The 18276-nt window shown below is 42.1% G+C and overlaps 1 protein-coding gene across 6 annotated transcripts in view; it reads left to right on the forward strand.

Moving 5' to 3' along the window:
• Nucleotides 1-18276, forward strand: part of MCPH1 (microcephalin 1) — a 239172-nt gene that overhangs the window by 12110 nt on the left and 208786 nt on the right. For all 6 annotated transcript variants that reach the window (XM_031013789.3, XM_031013790.3, XM_055349782.2 and 3 more), the window contains exons 4-5: nucleotides 13114-13201; nucleotides 17655-17769. In XM_031013789.3, coding sequence (XP_030869649.1) covers nucleotides 13114-13201; nucleotides 17655-17769 — 203 coding nt within the window. The remainder of the gene's footprint in view (nucleotides 1-13113; nucleotides 13202-17654; nucleotides 17770-18276) is intronic.

Genomic DNA, 18276 nt, shown 5'->3' on the forward strand with positions numbered 1-18276 from the left:
CTGTGCTCACTGCAACCTCCTACTCCCTGGTTCAGCGATTCTCCTGCCTCAGCCTCCCGAGTAGCTGGGATCACAGGCACGTGCCACCATGCCCAGCTAATTTTTGTATTTTTAGTGGACACGGGGTTTCACCATGTTGGCCAGGATGGTCTCGATCTTCTGACCTCGTGATCTGCCTGCCTCAGCCTCCCAAAGTACTGGGATTGTAGGCGTGAGCCACAGCACCCGGCCAGGATTTTTTTTTAAGACTCATGGCTTTACTGTAATATGTTTTGAATTGATCATTCCAGTTCTGGCTTGGCCTTTTCAACAGATTCAGGTCTATATTTCTGCAAAAGTTTCTGGGATTATAGTTTTAAATATTCTGCTTCATTGTTTTGCTTTTCTTCTGGGACTCCAATTATGTTTACGTTGGGACTGCTTAGCTATCTTTTATTTCAGTCACTTTGACTTCAACCCTTTTATATTTATATACACATACACACACACACACACACACACACACACACACACACATTTTTTACCCCAAATACTCATTTGACAGTATTTGTTTTTGTTTTTTGAAGACAGGATCTTGCTCTGTTTTTTGGTTTTTGGAGACAGGGTCTTGCTCTGTTGCTGAGGCTGGAATGCAATGACTCAGTTGCAGCTTACTGCAGCCTTGACCTCTAAGGCTCAATCAGTCCTCTCACCCCAGCCCTCCCTAGTGGCTGGGACTGTAGGCATGTGCCACCATGCCCAGCCATTAAAAAAATTTTTTTTTTCTTTTTTCTTTTTGAGATGGAGTCTTGCTCTGTGGCCTAGTGCAGTGGCGCAATCTCGGCTCACTGTAAGCTCTGCCTCCCAGGTTCATGCCATTCTCCTGCCTCAGCCTCCCGAGTAGCTGGGACTACAGGCGCCCACCACCACACCTGGCTAATTTTTTTTTTTTTTTTTGTATTTTTAGTAGAGATGGGATTTTACCATGTTAGCCAGGATGGTCTTGATCTCCTGACCTTGTGATCCACCTGCCTTGGCCTCCCAAAGTGCTGGGATTACAGGTGTGAGCCACCACACCCGGCATTAAAGAATTTTTTTTATAGAGATGGGATCTTACTATGTAGCCCAGGCTGGGCTCAAGTGATCCACTCACTCCAGCCTCTCAAAGTGCTGGGATTACTGGTGTGAGCCACTGCACCCAGCTGACAATATTTGATTCAAGTTCAAGGGTTTTGTTATATTCTTCAGTTTTGTGTTTGCTTTTATTTTAGGGAGTGTGATGGGTTTTCCTCAGCTGAAATGATTTGCTTTTTCTTTGTTTTTTTTAAAATAGATTTTTAAAATGGATGTAGTCTATTCTATTTCCATTCATTGCATAGGCCAGGCTTGTGGCCACAGCGTCCTCTTCTGTCAGTTCTGCTGTCTTGCATAGTTTCTTTTATAGGTGATGCTGGTGAGGGAGGGAGAAGGGAGGGGCTCGTGTATCTCGTTTGCCTTTTGTTTCTATAGGATCCTTACATGTTTTTCTCTTAGTTTCTTCTTTTTTTCACTGCCATTGGTTCCAGGGTTGCCACTCCCCCAAGAACTGATGCTTTTCAGAGCCTGCCTGTCCTAGTCTGGCTCCCATTCAGGCCCCTTCCCTGGAGTGGGTGCTGTGAGCCGCGTGGGTTCTGTGTTGTGGCAGTTGTGCTGGGTGTCCTCTTTCTGAGACTTCTTTTACCTCTGCTTCATGTAAGTTCTCCAGGCTGTACTACTTTTTATGAAGTCTTAAGCCTATTCTCCCCGACTTTCTGCATCCATAGACTTGCAGCTGTGTTGGAGTTGGATTATTTTTCTACTTATAGGTCATCTGAATTTGCGCTGTTATCTCCGTGTCAGTGAGAATGTAGGTCATATGTCTTTTATTTAAGTTTCTTTTTTATTTTCTGCGTTTTTTTTTCAGGGAGGGAATGGTGTAAGACTCAGTATCAGCCAGCCATCATTGTTTTCTCTACCTCATCTTCTTATGGAGTCCATTGAAATGGCTTATTGATTTTTATCTCAAAATCGATCTCTCATAGATCTTTATCTCTGCTGTTACAGTCGAGACAACTATCATGTCTTGCTTCAGTTACTGTAGCAGCCTCATGCCTGTCTGTTTCATTTTGTTTCTTATACATAAGCAAATGTAACCCCTTTTGTTACCAGTGGAAGGTATCCAAGTTACTGGCAGCAAACACGTATGGGTTTGCAGCAACTTCAGTTCTTGCTTCCTCAAAAGAAAGAATTCCACGGAGGAGCATAAGGCAAAAGAAGAGACTGACGCAAGTGTCAGAGCAGGAGCAGAAGTTTATTTAAAAGGCGTCAGAACGGAAAGAAAGGAAAGTACACTGGGAAGAGTCCCAGGCGGGCATGGAGGTCTAATTAGATGTTTAATGTTGATCCTGGGATTTATAGGCTCGCCCTTTCCCGCAGTTCTTCCCTTAGGGTGGGCTGCCCGCATGCACAGTGCGGGAATTGAGCACAGGCAGCTTGTTTAGGAAGTTGTATGGGTGCCCATCTGAAGCTTTCTTCCCGTTTCTCCGCCATTTTGTCTCTTAATGTGCATGCCTGGGAAATGGCCTCTCCCTGGCGTCTGCATTCAGTTAACACTTTAGCGCAACAGGTGTGGACTGTCAGGAAATGGCCTCTCCCTGGCTCTGGCGGCCAATTTATCACTTTTAGAGAGGCAATCTGATAATTGTTGAGCTATCACCCAACATTCCTAGTGGGTGGTAGAGCCCTCTCCTGCCGGGCTTATGCCTAACTACCTGTAATACTTCAACACATAGATCAGCTTTATCCCTCTGACAAAATGGCTTAGAGTTCAGTGGTCTATAGCAGAGAATGGCCAACTATCATCCCCCAGCCAAATCCACCCTGCCATCCTGTTTATTTTTTTTTAATGGCCCATGAGCTAAGAATGGTTTTTAAGTTAAGAGAAAAAAAAATTCAAATGTTTACTATTTCATGATATTTACATTGTATGAAATTCAATTTTAGTATCCATAAATACCGTTTTATTGGAACACAGGCATGTTCATCTGACGATGTAGTCAGTGGCTGCCTCTGTACTACAGCTGTAGATTTGGATCCTGTGGCAGAGACCTTACGGCCCACGAAGCCTAAGACATTCACTACTTTCCCCTTTCAGAAGTTTGCTGACCCAGGTCCAGTGTGCTGCATGATGGTCCCCTTCCCTTCCATTGTCAGCTGCTCCCCTCTCCCTTGTTTGCGTCTTCCAAATGCTCTGGGTTTCCAGGTCCCCAAGGCTGCACTCTTTCTGCCTTTAGTTCTTGGCCTGTGCTGAGGACTCTTCCCCCTCTTCCTGATTCTAAACCCAGTTTTGTAGTCAGCTCCTTTATACATGTTGCATTGCAAGGTCGCTTTATCAGAAGAGCTTCCTCTGTCCCCAGTTCACAGTTCAAGCCCTATTTGTTATTCTCTATCTCAGCTCCTTTTTTCCTGTGTGTACTATTAAAACTTATTTTATTCATTTGACTGCTTTATCTGTCTGTGTATCTAATCATGCATTTTGTCTTTCTATTGTAATGTGGACTCCAAGAGCAGCTACCTGTCTGTCTTATTTATGGTTGTGTTTCCAGTAAGTCTAACATTCATCTGGCTCATAGTAGATGCTCAGTAAATATTTGTTCTAACAAATTATGAACAAAGGAAAATTTAGTTAAGTGGCGTAGAGATACTAGAGAAAATATCATGGGGGAAAATGACTTGAAAAAAACTATATTTTAAAAGTCATATAGAAATGTGGAGGGGAGAGTGCAGAAACAGAGACCTTTACTGGAAGCTTGAAGTAAATGGAGATGCATGGACAAAATTAAAATAGTAGCCATTTCTGTACCTAATAGGGACTCTCAGCTAATCCTACAATGGGGATGGTCGCTGGTAGTGTGTTCTGCTGAGAGTTAGGGATTCTTACTCTGCTTTGCTGGCCCAGCCCCTGACTACCCCCCGGCTCATTCTCTATCCCCTTTCTCTCTCTCTATTTCTGCCCACCACTAACCCCAGCCTTTCTCAAGGGGCTCATGCAGACTCCATAATACTTGTAACTTCGTTATCCAAAAACAAACTTTTTTTTTTTTTTCTGGAGACTGAGTCTCACTCTCTTGCCCAAGCTGGAGTGCAGTGGCGCGATCTCGGCTTACTGCCACCTCCACCTCCTGGGTTCAAGCAATTCTCCTGCCTCAGCCTCCCGAGTAGCTGGGGCTATAGGTACGTACTACCATGCCTGGCTAATTACATATATATATATAAATTTTTTTTTTTTTTTTTTTTTTTGGATATGGAGTCTTACTCTGTTGCCCAGGCTGGAGTGCAGTAACACAGTCTCGGCTCACTGCAAGCTCTGCCTCCCGGGTTCATGCCATTCTCCTGCCTCAGCCTCCCGAGTAGCTGGGACTACCGGAGCCCCCACCACGCCCGGCTAATTTTTTGTGGTTTTAGTAGAGGGGGTTTCACTGTGTTAGCCAGGATGGTCTCGATCTCCTGACCTTGTGATCCGCCCTCCTCGGTCTCCCAAAGTGCTAGGATTACAGGCGTGAGCCACTGTGCCCGGCCAATTTTTATATTTTTAGGAGAGACAGGATTTCACCATGTTGGCCAGGCTGGTTTAACTCCTGACCTCAGGTGATCCGCCCACCTTGGCCTCCCAAAGTGCTAGGATTACAGGTATCAGCCACCGTGCCTGGCAAAAGCAAACTTTTAAGGTCCTCAGAAGCTCAAAAGTGAACCTAATCTTTTGGCATTTTTCTTTTCTTTTTTTTTTTTTTTGAAACTGAGTCTCGCTCTGTCGCCCAGTCTGGAGTGCAGTGGTGCAATCTTGTCTCACTGCATTCTCCTGCCTCAGCCTCATGAGTAGCTGGGACTACAGGCGCCCGCCACCACGCCTGGCTAATTTTTTTGTGTTTTTAGTAGAGACGGGGTTTCACCGTGTTAGCCAGGATGGTCTCCATCTCCTGATCTTGTGATCCGCCCGCCTCGGCCTCCCAAAGTGCTGGGATTACTGGCATGAGCCCCTGCGCCAGGCCCATATACTTCTTTAGTCAGCTTTTTATTACAGGTCATTTTTTGCCTGTGCATGCAGATACATCCCACTTTATATATATAAGAATATTTTGTAGTAGCTGTCCAGTAATTTATGTAACCAGTGTCCTATTGGTGATTGAAGTTTTTCATTTCTTAGTTATTTTTTTCAATTAGAAATATTACAGCATTGAGCTTCTGTATGTATTGCCTTTTTGCAGGTGATAAATCTTTCCATAGGTTTAAATCCCCAAAGTGGGCTGTTCATTTCAGAGAGTTTACATATTTAAATATGATAGATGCTGCCAAATTACCTTCTGGAAGGAGTGTACTGGTTTCCATTCTTACTGGAATTATCAAAAAAATGCATGTTTCCCAATACCTTTGCTTATGTTGTGAGTTATCAGTTCTTTTTTCTAATTTGTAGAAGAAAAATAGTAGTTTTTATTTGCATTTCTCTGACTTTTAGTGAGCTTGAATTTTCTTCAGCAGAACATAAAGATAAGAGCCAAACTGACCTGCATTTTTTATGTCACGTCTGTCCTTTCTTGGTGAACTGCCTGCCTTTCCAATGCAGTAGGTCATGGTTTCCACTGAAAATGTGAACATTAACTTCATGAGGTCACTAGGTGTCGCTAGAATCCCATTCTGTTGGGTTCCTTCTGGGAGTGTTCATTTTAAGATCAGATGGCAATTGATAAAATTCTGACATTTCCTTTGGATGTAGAAATTTTTACCTTGAAGAAAGAATACATAAAGTTGAAATAAAGGTCAGCTTGGCCCCCACTCTTAAGTTCTGTTGAAGAAAGTTTATCATTTTTAAACAACTGCAAACAGCTAGGTTGGGAATACGGTTCACAGGCTTTGTCCTTGCTAGGCTGAGAGTTGGTTGCTGACCGAAGGCCATCACCCCCTGCATTTAGTGTTTGCTAGAAACAGGGACATATTCCTGCATAAGCACAACACAGGCCGACATTAGGGGCTTACCATGGCTCCCTTCCTCCTGGAATCCTCAGCCTCCATTGCTATCCTACCAGCAGCCAGCTCCACTTCCCGCCTACTCAGCCTTCTCATCCTGCAGCCATTCCTTAGTCTTTCACTGGCTTTTGTGACTTTGACACTGTTTAAGGTCACTGACCAGTAATAGGAACATCCCTCAGTTTGGAACGGTCTGATGTGTCCTCCTGATATCACATCAATGCGTAACAGTGGATGCGTAGCCATTTAGGACTGGGCGAATTACTCAACTGCTGGGCTCTAGGTTCCTCCAGTAGCTCCTGAGTTAACTTGCTACGGTTATTTAGTGCTAGACCACAGAAGTTCACTCTCTGCTGGCAGAGCACTATTGTGCAGACTTCTCTGAGTCTCCTGTGTTCTTCCTTGTGCGACAGGAACAGACGTGAAGGATAGCGTGCTTCGCGGCTGGAATCTTCAAGGAGATGCCATTCACTTTTTTACCTCGCTAACACAGTGCCGTCTACAAAAAAGATTAATGTACTTTTCCTGAATTGACTTACTGACTGGGCCTAGAGAATAAGATACTGGTGCTGGGCAGTTTGGCACAAGAGTAGTATAAAGAATGCAGGATTGGCCCAGGTGAAGGCATCGTCCTAAGGGTAGAATGGGAGTCGGTGGTTCCTGGCCGACCTAGCAGGTGTACTGTGGGAAGTGCTGGAGTGAATCGGCTCTCTGGGGAGAATAAGCTCATCACAGCAGGGCTTCCCGAGGAGAACGTTGCTGCTTTGATTTCTGTTGGCTCTCAGGCAGCAGCAGGTCAAATAGTTGGTTCTCTGTTTAGAGTCATCTCTTGAAACATTTTTCGTTTTGACCACTAGATGGTGGGATAATGTTATCATTTTACATTTCTGAAGAAAAATAGAAATCTAACTGGAAGCTTTTTTGTCTGTTCAGTAGATTTTGGCTGGACCCCTGGTAAATGTGGGTTTCAGTGTAGCGGCTTTAATGTGTTACCACGTGTGCTAAAGCGTAGCTGTTGGCATGCAGAACGGCATTACCAGCAGTAAGTGCCACTTACTTCTTCATAGTGAGTGATGATAGTTACACCCAGGTAGATGAAGTTCAGGGAGAGCATCTGTGTGCACCTTACATCTTATCACTCTGAAGGATATGTGGTTGGGAAGCTTCTCCCAAAGGAACAGAACACATCTTCCACAACTGTATAACCTATGTCAGGCACACGTTTTACTGGGTTGAATCAAGCCCTTCCTTAAACTGCTAACTTAAAGAATACTTACTGGTTTTGTAAAGTTTGGCAAATGATCTTCTGTGCTCCTCGGTTTTCTGTGTTGTGCAATAGGAGGCAATGGTAGTGGCTTTTCCAGCACGGTTGGTTTGAGGCTTCTCATGAGCTAGGTGACCTTTGTCCTGATGATGGTGGTGATTTTAATACTGTGTATTTGATAACACGATTATCTAGGGTCTCCTCTACGTCTTTCATCCAGACGCATCTCAGCCACCCCCCTTTTGCTGTTCCCTTAGGCATAATAGTGGTAAATCGGTGACATTTTGCTTGAGTAAGAAGAAGCTGCTAAAAACTTCTCATGCTTAAAATTGGTAATTAAGGGGACTTTTTAAAAAGAAGCACAGTTAAAAAACATTTCGTTCCTCGTTCTCTTCCACCCGCCTCCCTTTCCCATCACTTTTATTAGATACAGCATTCTGCTCACCCCATTATTGCAGGCTCAGATAGTTGGTGTGTTTTTTTAAAATCAGCTTTATAAAAACATTTACATAAAATAAAATGGACCCATTTTAAGTGTACATTCACGGAGTTTTTGTGTATACCTGTGTCACCACCACAACCAAAATATAGAGCATTTTCATCACCTCAAAATCTCCTTCGTGTCCATTTGCTGTCGGCCTCACTGCCGCCTCCTCCCACCTCAGGGCAGCCACAGATCTGGTTTCTGTCATTAAAGATTAGTGTCACCAATTCTGCGGCTTCAGATCAGTGGAATCATCCAGCGTGTACTATTTTGTGCCTGACATCACTGAAGGTGATGTTTTTGCGATCTGTCCATGTTGTTTGTAGCAGTGGTTTCACTTCCTTTTATAGCTGAGTAGTATTCTGTTGTAGGCATGTAGCTTGGTGCCACCAGTTGATGGAGATTGGGCTAGTTTGCCATTTTAGGTTATTATGAATAAAGTTACAATGGACATTTACATTTGTGTCTTTGTATGCTTTCATTTCTCTTGGGTCGTTACCCAAACTTTTCCAAGGCGGTTATGGCACTGTATATTCCCACCAGCAGTGTGTGAGTGTTCCGTTCGCTCCACATCTTCACCAATGTTGAAATTTATCCATCTTTTGAATTTTAGCCATTCAAGCAGATGTGTAGTGGTATTTCATGGTTTTTTTCCCCCAACATTGTTTTAAGATCTAATTCATATGCTACACAATTTGTCCAATTAAAGTATACAATTCAGTGGTTTTAAATATACAGTCAGGTATTGCTTGACGGCAGGGATGCCTTCTGAGAAATGAATAGGTGATTTTGTTGTTGTGGAGACATCACAGTGTGTATTAACACACACCTGCATGACATAGCTACTGCACACCTAGGCTCTGTGGCACAACCTGTTGCTCCTAGGCATAAACCTCTACAGCATGTGCAGTTGTGAAACAGTGGTAAGTATTTGTGTCTCTGAAATACTTAAAACAAGAAAAGGTAGAGTAAAAATATGATATAAAAGATAAAATATGGTACACCTACATAGGGCGTTTATTATGAATTGAGCTCGCTAGACTGGAAGTTGCTGTGGTTGAGTCGTTGAGTGAGTGGTGAGCGAATGTGAAGGCCTACGACATTACTACTATACACTACTATGGACTTTATACACGTCATACCCTTAGGTTACACTGGATGTATATTTTTTGGAGCAACTGTATTAACTGATACTATAAGGTTTTTTTAAAGACAAGGTCTTGCTTTGTCTCCCAGGCTGGAGTGAAGTGGCACAATTATGGCTCACTGTAGCCTCAACCTCCTAGGCTCAAGCAATCCTCCTGCCTCAGCTTCCTGAGGAGCTGGGACTACAGGCGTGTGCCACTATGCCTGGCTAATTTATTTTTATTTTTATTTTTGTAGAGACGGCATTCTTGCTTCGTTGCCCCCACTAGTCTCCAACTCCTGACCTCAAACAATCCTCCTACCTCCGCCTCCCAAAATGTTGGGATTACACATGGGAGTTATTGCACCCGGCTCCTCCCATAAGTAAATAATCTATCTCTCTGTTACTTGTGGTGGGAGGAAAAAAAAAAAAAAACACCTAGGTTATGTATAATACCTAATACGAGTACTTCGTAAGTAGTTATTATACTGTTTTTTTTTTTTTGAAACGGAGTCTCGCTCTGTCGCCCAGGCTGGAGTGCAGTGGCGTGATCTCGGCTCACTGCAACCTCTGCCTCCCGGGTTCAAGCGATTCTCCTGACTCAGCCTCCTGAGTAGCTGGGATTACAGGCACGCGCCACCACGCCCGGCTAATTTTTGCATTTTTAGTAGAGACGGGGTTTCCCCATGTTAGCCTGGATGGCCTTGAACCGCTGACCTCCCGCCTCAACCTCCCAAAGTGCTGAGATTACAGGTGTGAGCCACCACGCCTCGCCTATACTGTATTTTTTTTTTATTTGGCCTTACTATAGCTTTTTTACATGATAAACTTTGTAATTTTTTAAATTTTTTGACTCTTTTGTAATGCCTTAAAATACATTGTACAACAGTATAAAAATACCTTATATCTTTATCAGCTTTTTCTATGTTTTAATTTTAATTTTTACTTTTAAACTTAAAAAAAAAAAAAAAAAACTACGACACAAAGACACACATTGGCCTGGGCCTACACAGGGTTAGGAACATCAGTATGTCGCTAGGCGATAGGAATTTTTCAGCTCCATTATAATCTTATGTGATCACTGTTGTGTATGTGGTCTGTCATTGACCAAAAGGTTGTTATGCGGCATATAACTGTATTCACAGAGTTGTGCAACCGTCACCACAATTTAAAAACATTTTAGTCACCTCAAAATGAAACTTGCACCCCTTAGCCCTATCCCCTATTCTCCCGCCAGCCAAGGCAGCCGCTAGTCTACTTTCTTTCTCTGTGCATTTTCCTTTTCTGGACATTTCAAATAAGCGGAATCATATGATATACGGCCTTCATGTCTGGCTTCTTTCTCTTAGCATAATGTTTTCAAGGTTCAGCATGTTGTCATCTGTATTAGAATTTTGTTTCTTTTTATGGTGGAATCATGTTCCATTGTATGGACACGTGCGCGCGCGCACACACACACACACACAGAGAGAGAGAAGAACTAAATATTACAAGGCTTATCATGAAAAACAATGGTCCCTTTCTTGACCCTTTTCACCCTCAATTCCTGTTCCCCAGAGGCAGCTCCTTTCACACTTGTGGCTGCTTCTGCAGATAAGCTGTTCGGTGACCTCCATATTTCTAAATACTGTGGCCGCATTGCTGTTTCGGTTTTTCAGTTTCAGATATTATCTAGTGACTTTCTGATAGGGAAGTGAGAATTTCGTTTTTAATCCGCCCCTCTGAGGGCACCTCACTCCCACATACACTCATCTGCTGTTTGCATGGACACATTCATGTGCAGGCTCTTTCCACTCTTGATTGCAGTGTACATGATACATTTTGGTTAAATCGGTAGTTTATGTTTACATCATTATGACTGTGGAAGTTGTGTGTTAGGCTGAATCTCAGAGTGAACCATGAATATATTTCCTTTCATGGAAAACTTTTTGTTTTCCCTGAGCTTGGCCTGGTGTCCTTTGAGTCCAGAGCTTCTCAGACTCCAGTTATGTGAACATGGACCCAGTGCTGCCATTGGACACTGGGTGGCAGTGAGTGGGCACAGGCAAGGAGAGAAGGAGAGTCGCTCCCTCTTTTCAGCCTTCCACCCTCCGCCCTCTGCACTTTGCCCTCTGTCCTTTGCCCCCTGCCCCACCCCAGACTGCTGTGGCTTCACCTGCGCCTCCTGCCCTTGGGGGTTCTGAGCTCCAGGTTCTGAGCTCCAGATGGACTCCTCCCCCACCCCAGCTGCCAGGCTTGGGTTTCCCTTTTTTTTTTATTTGTTTGATTTCATTTCCCCAGACAGCTCTTATCTACTCTTTATTTTTGTTGGTTTATGTCTTTTTGTTTTCCTTTACTATCATTTTATTGGGGTTTTGGGGGTCAAGAGAAAAGCATGTGCTCAGTCCACCAGATTTAACCAGAGGTCAAAAACCTTCCATTTTTATTGTCTAAATATTATTCAGTTAAGGATTCCCCCTCCCCATCTTAGTCCCCAGCTGCCTTTGCTGAATCTTTAGCGTCTCCTGCCACAGTTATTGCAGTATTCCCTGACTGGCCTCCTCGTCCTGGACCAGTGATCTGCCCACGACCCCTCCCTCACACCTGTCCCCATGCCCCAGACCCACAGGACAGGGTCCAAGCTCATTAGCTTAGAAAGTACAACCCTTGGAATCACATGAATTCTTTTTTTGTTGCTAGTCTCCTAAGTTGCATTCATTCACTCAGTCATACAAATGGTGTATGTTTTCCCCAAAATGTCACCCTGTTTGCTGCACTGTGCTTGAGTCTATGCTCTGCTTCCAGATGGAAGATCTGTGTCCTCCCACATCTGCCTCCTTGTCAGAGTTGAGTCTGGTGATCATCTCTGACCTGAAGCTTTCTGTGAACCACACTCGTTATGCAACTTTTTGCTGCTTTTCTGCCTGGTTGTACTTCTCTTGTTACAATTACTGCACTGTATTCTTTTTTAAATTTGTACATTTTTGCAGATTTCTCTGATGCCTGGCTTAATAGAAGACAGTTGCCTTCTCATATCTGCCTCTGCATTCAGTGTATTGGGGTAGCACATGTCGTTTTGCTTCTGAAAACTCCACTGCATTGTATACTGAGGGGATAATGCGAGATGAGAAAGGAAAATCACATGTTAGTGTTGTTATAAAGATAGTATTGACTTTGCACACCCTCAGAAGGGGGTCAGGGATGCCAGGATGAGATTCACTACCCTGGTGTCACTTACCACATTGCATAGACCATACTGTGCCATACAGAGGCACATATTTCTGAAACTTCCTTCATTCCTAATATATTTTGTAGAAATTTCTATATCAATATGGATATGTGTTTTTTATTGCAGCGTACTTTATTTTTTCAAATAACTGTTCGTGTGTTAGATGTTGAACGGTGATAAGCCTGTGAGGGATAGTTGGAGAGGTGAGTAGAGGCCTTATTATAAAAACACTTAAACAGCAGATGAGTGAGAATATGCTCTAAACATGGGAGTGACAGAAGGTTTTTATCTAGGTTGGGAAGAAATTTAAGATTAATATTTCAGTAATGTATGAGTGAATTAGAAGAGGAGAAACAAATAGTAGGGCAGGAGATCATTTAGAAAATCATAATTATTTAGACTTGAGTGACAGAATGCTAAGAAGGAGATAAGGGTCACAGGAATCCAGAGATACAAAGGTGGACAGGAGAAATGGCAGGTGTGTCCACAGGGCAGGAGGAGGAGGCTTGGCAATGCGGAGCATTGGTTGCACACCCGCGCCTTGGGGCTGATGGTCGTGTCTGGACAGAAACACAAAAAGGACAACCCAATTTTGGAGGAAAGAGATGTCCTCTGACTTCAATTTCTTTACGTCCCTTCTACCTCTAAATTATCTGTTTTATGGCCTGTTTACTGTTAAATGATCCATTTAATAGCATTTACTCTTAGCTTCATGAGTACCATGCACTAATAATTTTGAAGTATGCTACAAGTCAAAAATTGTTGTGTAATAAAAATTGTACTTCCTTTACCTGCCTCTTGCTTCTATTATACTTAAATACCGGATAGAGATGATTTTGGGAAGTTTGATTTATACTGACTTTTGTGTTTGCTGTCGTATTTATTTTTTAAAAGTCTGTTAAAATGACCTAGCTATGGATTTCTTAAATTGCTAATACATGTGCAGATTTAGTGCTGTGTCAATGTATAATAGAAGCAAATACTCATTAGACTACCTTAATTTAATTATACAGATGCAGGACAGCTGGAGCACACATTGATGAATCATTGTTCCCTGCAGCTAATACGAATGAACACTTACCAAGCCTAATTAAAAAAAAAGTAAGTACATGATTTCAATGTAGATAATGGCAATTAGGAATTTATTCGTTTTTATTTTTTGTTTCTAGAAAATAAAACTTCTAGAAATATATTCAAGAGTTGTCTTAAATATGCTATTGATGATATTGTTCTTTTCACATAGCATTTTTAAGTGAATTACAGAGATTATTTTATCCAGTGACTTCTTCGATAGCGTTTGTATGAAATGGAAAAGCCTGTGGTTGGCCATGGGAAGACTAAAAGGTGCCAAGAGACAAGCAAACATTTAGGTGCTTTGGTAATTACTTCAGAATGAAGTTTGTTATATCTGTAGCCAAAATACCTGCATTCTGTTTAGCCAGATAAATCTCAAAAGTCCGATGGACCTACATCCAAGTATGCAAACTCATTTATTAGGAAAATCTGCTGTACAAATACAGTTGTCCTTCATTATCCACAGAGGATCAGTTCCGGGACCCCCACAGATAACAAAATCCACTGATGCTCAAGTCCCTTATATAAAATGCCATAGTATTTGCATGTAACCTACACAAATCCTCCTGTATACCTAAGAAAAAATTGTTTGTAGAGACAGGGTCTTTCTGTGTTGCCCAAGCTAGTGTCAAACTCCTGGCCCCATTCTCCTGCCTCAACCTCCCAATTAGGATTACAGGCGTGAGCCACTGCACCTGGCTCCTCCCATGTACTTTAAGTAATCTCTGGATTACTTAAAATACCTAATACAATGTGAATGCTTTGTAAATAGTTGTTACACTGTATTTTTTTTAAATTTGTGTTAAATTTTTTTTCTTTTGAATGTTTCCAATCGCGACTGGTTGAATCCACAGATCTGGAACTTGCAGATACAGAGGGCAAACTGTAGAGTTAAAGACATTGCTTTCATTTGAGATCGAATTCACATTTTAACCACAACCTTTTCAGCTTTCTATTTATGTAAAAGTTCTAATTGTGATTTCTTTATCTGAGGGTACTTTACTTTGAAACATCACAGCCAGTTTGTTTTCACATGAGATTCTCTGTTAGAGGGAGGGTTTGATGAGTTTCTCCAAACTGAACTACATTTCTTGTAGACTAGAGGAGAAATAACTGTGAACTTCACATTTCCTGAAAATAGTAAATGATATTTCTTCGTTACATTTCATCTCAGACAAGCCACAGTTTGCCCATGCAGTGATGGATGAACTTCTTCAGTCTTACCTGATTATAGGTGAACAAGTGTTCAGCAGTCTCTGGACTCCCTGTGACATGCTAAAATCAAGTGTTTATTGTAAAAACACATCAGTAGTACATGCATATTTTCTTTGTAAAACATTTAGTAAACACAGACATCTCTTTGATTGCCCTCCCTCAAAGTAAGCAGCTTTCAATTTGATGAGTATCCTAGGTGACATTTCTTCAGTACATTACACACATGTACACACTCACACATGCATGCTTAACGTGAAGGGGCTGTGCTATCTTATGTGTATCATTTGGTGAGTTGCCTTCTCTTCCCCAATTAACAATATGGTTTTGACCATTTCATGTCGGTAGCTTTGACTCTACTCACTTTTCTGTATTGCATTATACATTGTGACTGTTCTTCCGGTATTCATGCACTTTTAGTCACTGTCGGTTTTTGCTAAGTATATTACTTAAGCCACATATTTGAGTTTATTTCTCCAAGTCAGATATCTACAGATAAAATTACTGGGTCAGAATACATACATACACATTTTGATTTTACCAGTTCCACCAATCATATACAAGATGACCTGTTTCTTGGCCAGATACGGTGGCTCACACCTGTAATCCCAGCACTTCAGGAGGCCAAGGCAGGCAAATCAGTTGAGGCCAGGAGTTTGAGAGCAGCCTGGCCAACATGGCGAAACCCCATCTCTACTAAAAATACAAAAATTAGCCCGACCTGGTGGTGCACACCTGTAATCCCAGCTACTCAGGAGGCTGAGGCAGGAGAATTGCTTGAATCCAGGAGGTGGTGGTTGCAGTGAGCCCAGATCATGCCACTGCACTCCAGCCTGGGCGACAGCAAGGCTCTGTCTCAAAAAAAAAAACAAAAAACCTATTTCTTGATACTCTGACCAATATTGGATGTTACTAATCTTTTTAATTTTTCCTAATCTGAAACATTAATGACTGCTTGTACACTGTACCACTTTAATTTTCATGTCTAAAAACCTTCCCTTTCCTTCTCTTTTCCAAATGTGATTGCAAATTAAACCCGACTCAAGGCCTTATTCTTTTGGGTCCTTGAGATGGTTCTGTGCATCTCTCTCCCCCTCACCCTGTCTGCTGCCTGCCTGCCCAGCTTGCTGTTCCTCAAGCATGCAAATCGTGTTTCTGTTTCAGAGCCATTGCGTTATCTGTTCCCTCTGTCTGGAACATTCTTCCCCCAAAATCCTTACATATGACCCGTTTTCCAGCCTCCCTATGGCTTTGTGCAGATGTTACTTTCTGTGTGAGACCTATCCTGCCACCCGTTTATACCAGCAGTTCCTTCCCACTTGTGCCAACTATGCAAGTCTCTTTTCATCTGCAGTGCTGACTGGCTCCTCCTAACACACTGTAGTAATGTGGGCAGTTTGATGGAATACAGTTGCTAGAGAAGATTCACAGGACCCCAAAATAACAATGTGTCCAATCTGCACAGTACCTGAGAACCAGGGAGCGCAAGATGGAGTGTCTTCTTGTGTACGGCTGGCCCTGAGTCTATATGAACCAGCCCCGCTGGCAGAGCCTCCAGGCAAATCCTTCATCTCACTAATCATAAACAATGTTGACAGGCCAGCACAATCTGTCCCCAAACTTCCCGGACCTGTGGCTACAAAGCACCACTGTCTGATTAGTACATTTTGTGTTATGCAGGTACTTTAGTGAAAGCAGTGCAGGCCGGTTCCAAGCCTGTTGAAATGAACCTCCCAAGACACATACAATTTACTTATTTATTATGTTTATTTGCTGTCATTCCTTACCAGCATACAAGCTCCATGATGACAAGGATCTTTCTAGGTTGCAAGACCAGCGCCTGACATATAGTCATGTTTTTTGTCAATAAATGAGTGAATAACTAACAGAGCAAGATCCCCAGTGTAGGCATTAGCCTTGAATAGCTAAAAGAAGTTCTTTCTATGAGACTGGAGCAAAAGAAGTTAGCGTTTATGTGGGTAGCTAGCTATCCATGTAAGCAAATTTGGGCTGGTAGCTTCGCGCTGAAAACCAAGGAACCTAGACAGACGACTTAAATTTCCCTGGGGTCCAATAAGAAAGAAGTCAGGCATAAAAGTGTTAGTAGGTAAAATCGATGTGAAGTTCAGTATGTGTATTTGTGCTGATGGCTGGGCTAAAGACGGGAAGTCAATGGGCAGTTCCAAGAACAGAATGTGGGGTGGGTAAGGCTGGGAATGTGAGGTGTGTTTCAAAGGAAACATTTCCCCTGTCTGAGGATGGTTAAGAGTAGAGTTAACCCAAGACCTTCCTGTGGATATCAGCCTGGGGTTTCATGTGTTTGTGAGTGTATTTACAGTTTTTGGGTTTTACTGGCTGATTGGAGTTACTGTGATTTAATGACAGTAGGGCAAGAATAATAATGGTTCTTTTCTTTGGTAATTATGAAATAGAAATTGTTTTATCACTGCGTCATGGTCTTGCAGGGGGGATGATGTGAGAATAGTGCTACCAAGCAGGCAATGGGCTTGCTGCCAACCCACATAGAGTCCAAGATCATGCCACTTGTTTTGAGAAAAGAAAGGCTTTATTGCAAGTTGCCTGGCAAGGAGACAGGAGGAAACGCTCAAATCTGCCTCCCTGAGGTGGGGGCTCAGGCAGTTTCATAGGCAGAGAAAACAAAGTGTGATCTGATTGGATCTTGCGATGAGATGATGCTGGGAGGTGTCATCTGACTGGGTTGTGTCACAAGGTGATGCCAGGGCTCAATCTGATTGGATCATGGATTATGCCATCAGGTGTTTACTCCTTAATTTGGCCCCCGTTCCTTGGTCTAAGTGCTTAGGTTCTGCCCGTGGTTACATGCTTGGTTCACCTGGGCATGCTCAAGTGACGTAACTTGCAACTTCAGGGGCTGTGGCAATTAAACAGTTCACCATTTTGATATACAGAGTTGAACTAGATTGGGCTGGTTTGGTGGTAACAACAGCACAAAATCGAAAGAGACTGGCTAAAAACTTTCATGGAAACTAAGAATGCTAGGATCATGAAAATGTCTCACAAAGCATAATACAGAGCCTTTTATACAGTCTTTTAAATTCTGTCCATTTTCTTTATAACTGCACAAAAAAATAAATATTGCCAATTCACATACAGTGCAAGAAACACCTCTTTCAGAATTTTTTATTACTGATGTTATAAAAGGTATCAGAAATGTATGCGAAAGGGCTTTTTCTTCTGCCTTAAGCAGTTGCAGTACAGCATTAATTTTTGTGTTCTTTTTGCACAGCGTAAATGTATGCAGCCCAAAGATTTTAATTTTAAAACACCAGAAAATGATAAGAGATTTCAGAAGAAATTTGAGAAAATGGCTAAAGAGCTACAAAGGCAAAAAACAAGTCTAGGTAAGCTAAGAAATATAATACAGTTCTTTGCATTTGTGTCCATACACCTTGTTTAATTTGCATGATGACTAGTGGGGTTCAGCATGAGAGAGCTGATGAAGACTATGATAGCTTTACTCTATGAAGGAGAAAAAATGTCAGGAGCCTGCGGGTGACTTGACTGGGAGCCATAATAGAGCCACGCAGCTTGAGCTAATCGACCACAGTCTTAACCATTTATCAAGGTGGTCGAACTTTTTATTTTCAGGAATGATTTCAGAAGAAAAGCAAACTTTGGCTAATAAGCGTTATTGAAATAAATACCTATTTATTTCTTCTTTATATATAACTTTGTATTTTTACCTAATTGGCCTTTTTGTTTTGTTACCCAGAATAGGCAAATCTTAGATGATACATTATTTTAGTGATTTGGGAAAATACTTTAGAATATTATGTTCTATAACAAGATGTCTTAGAAAAAAATATATGTATTCTTATATATATATTGTTAAATAATATTTTTATATA

Source organism: Gorilla gorilla, chromosome 7 (assembly GCF_029281585.2).
Source record: "Gorilla gorilla gorilla isolate KB3781 chromosome 7, NHGRI_mGorGor1-v2.1_pri, whole genome shotgun sequence".
Classification (NCBI taxonomy): domain Eukaryota; kingdom Metazoa; phylum Chordata; class Mammalia; order Primates; family Hominidae; genus Gorilla; species Gorilla gorilla.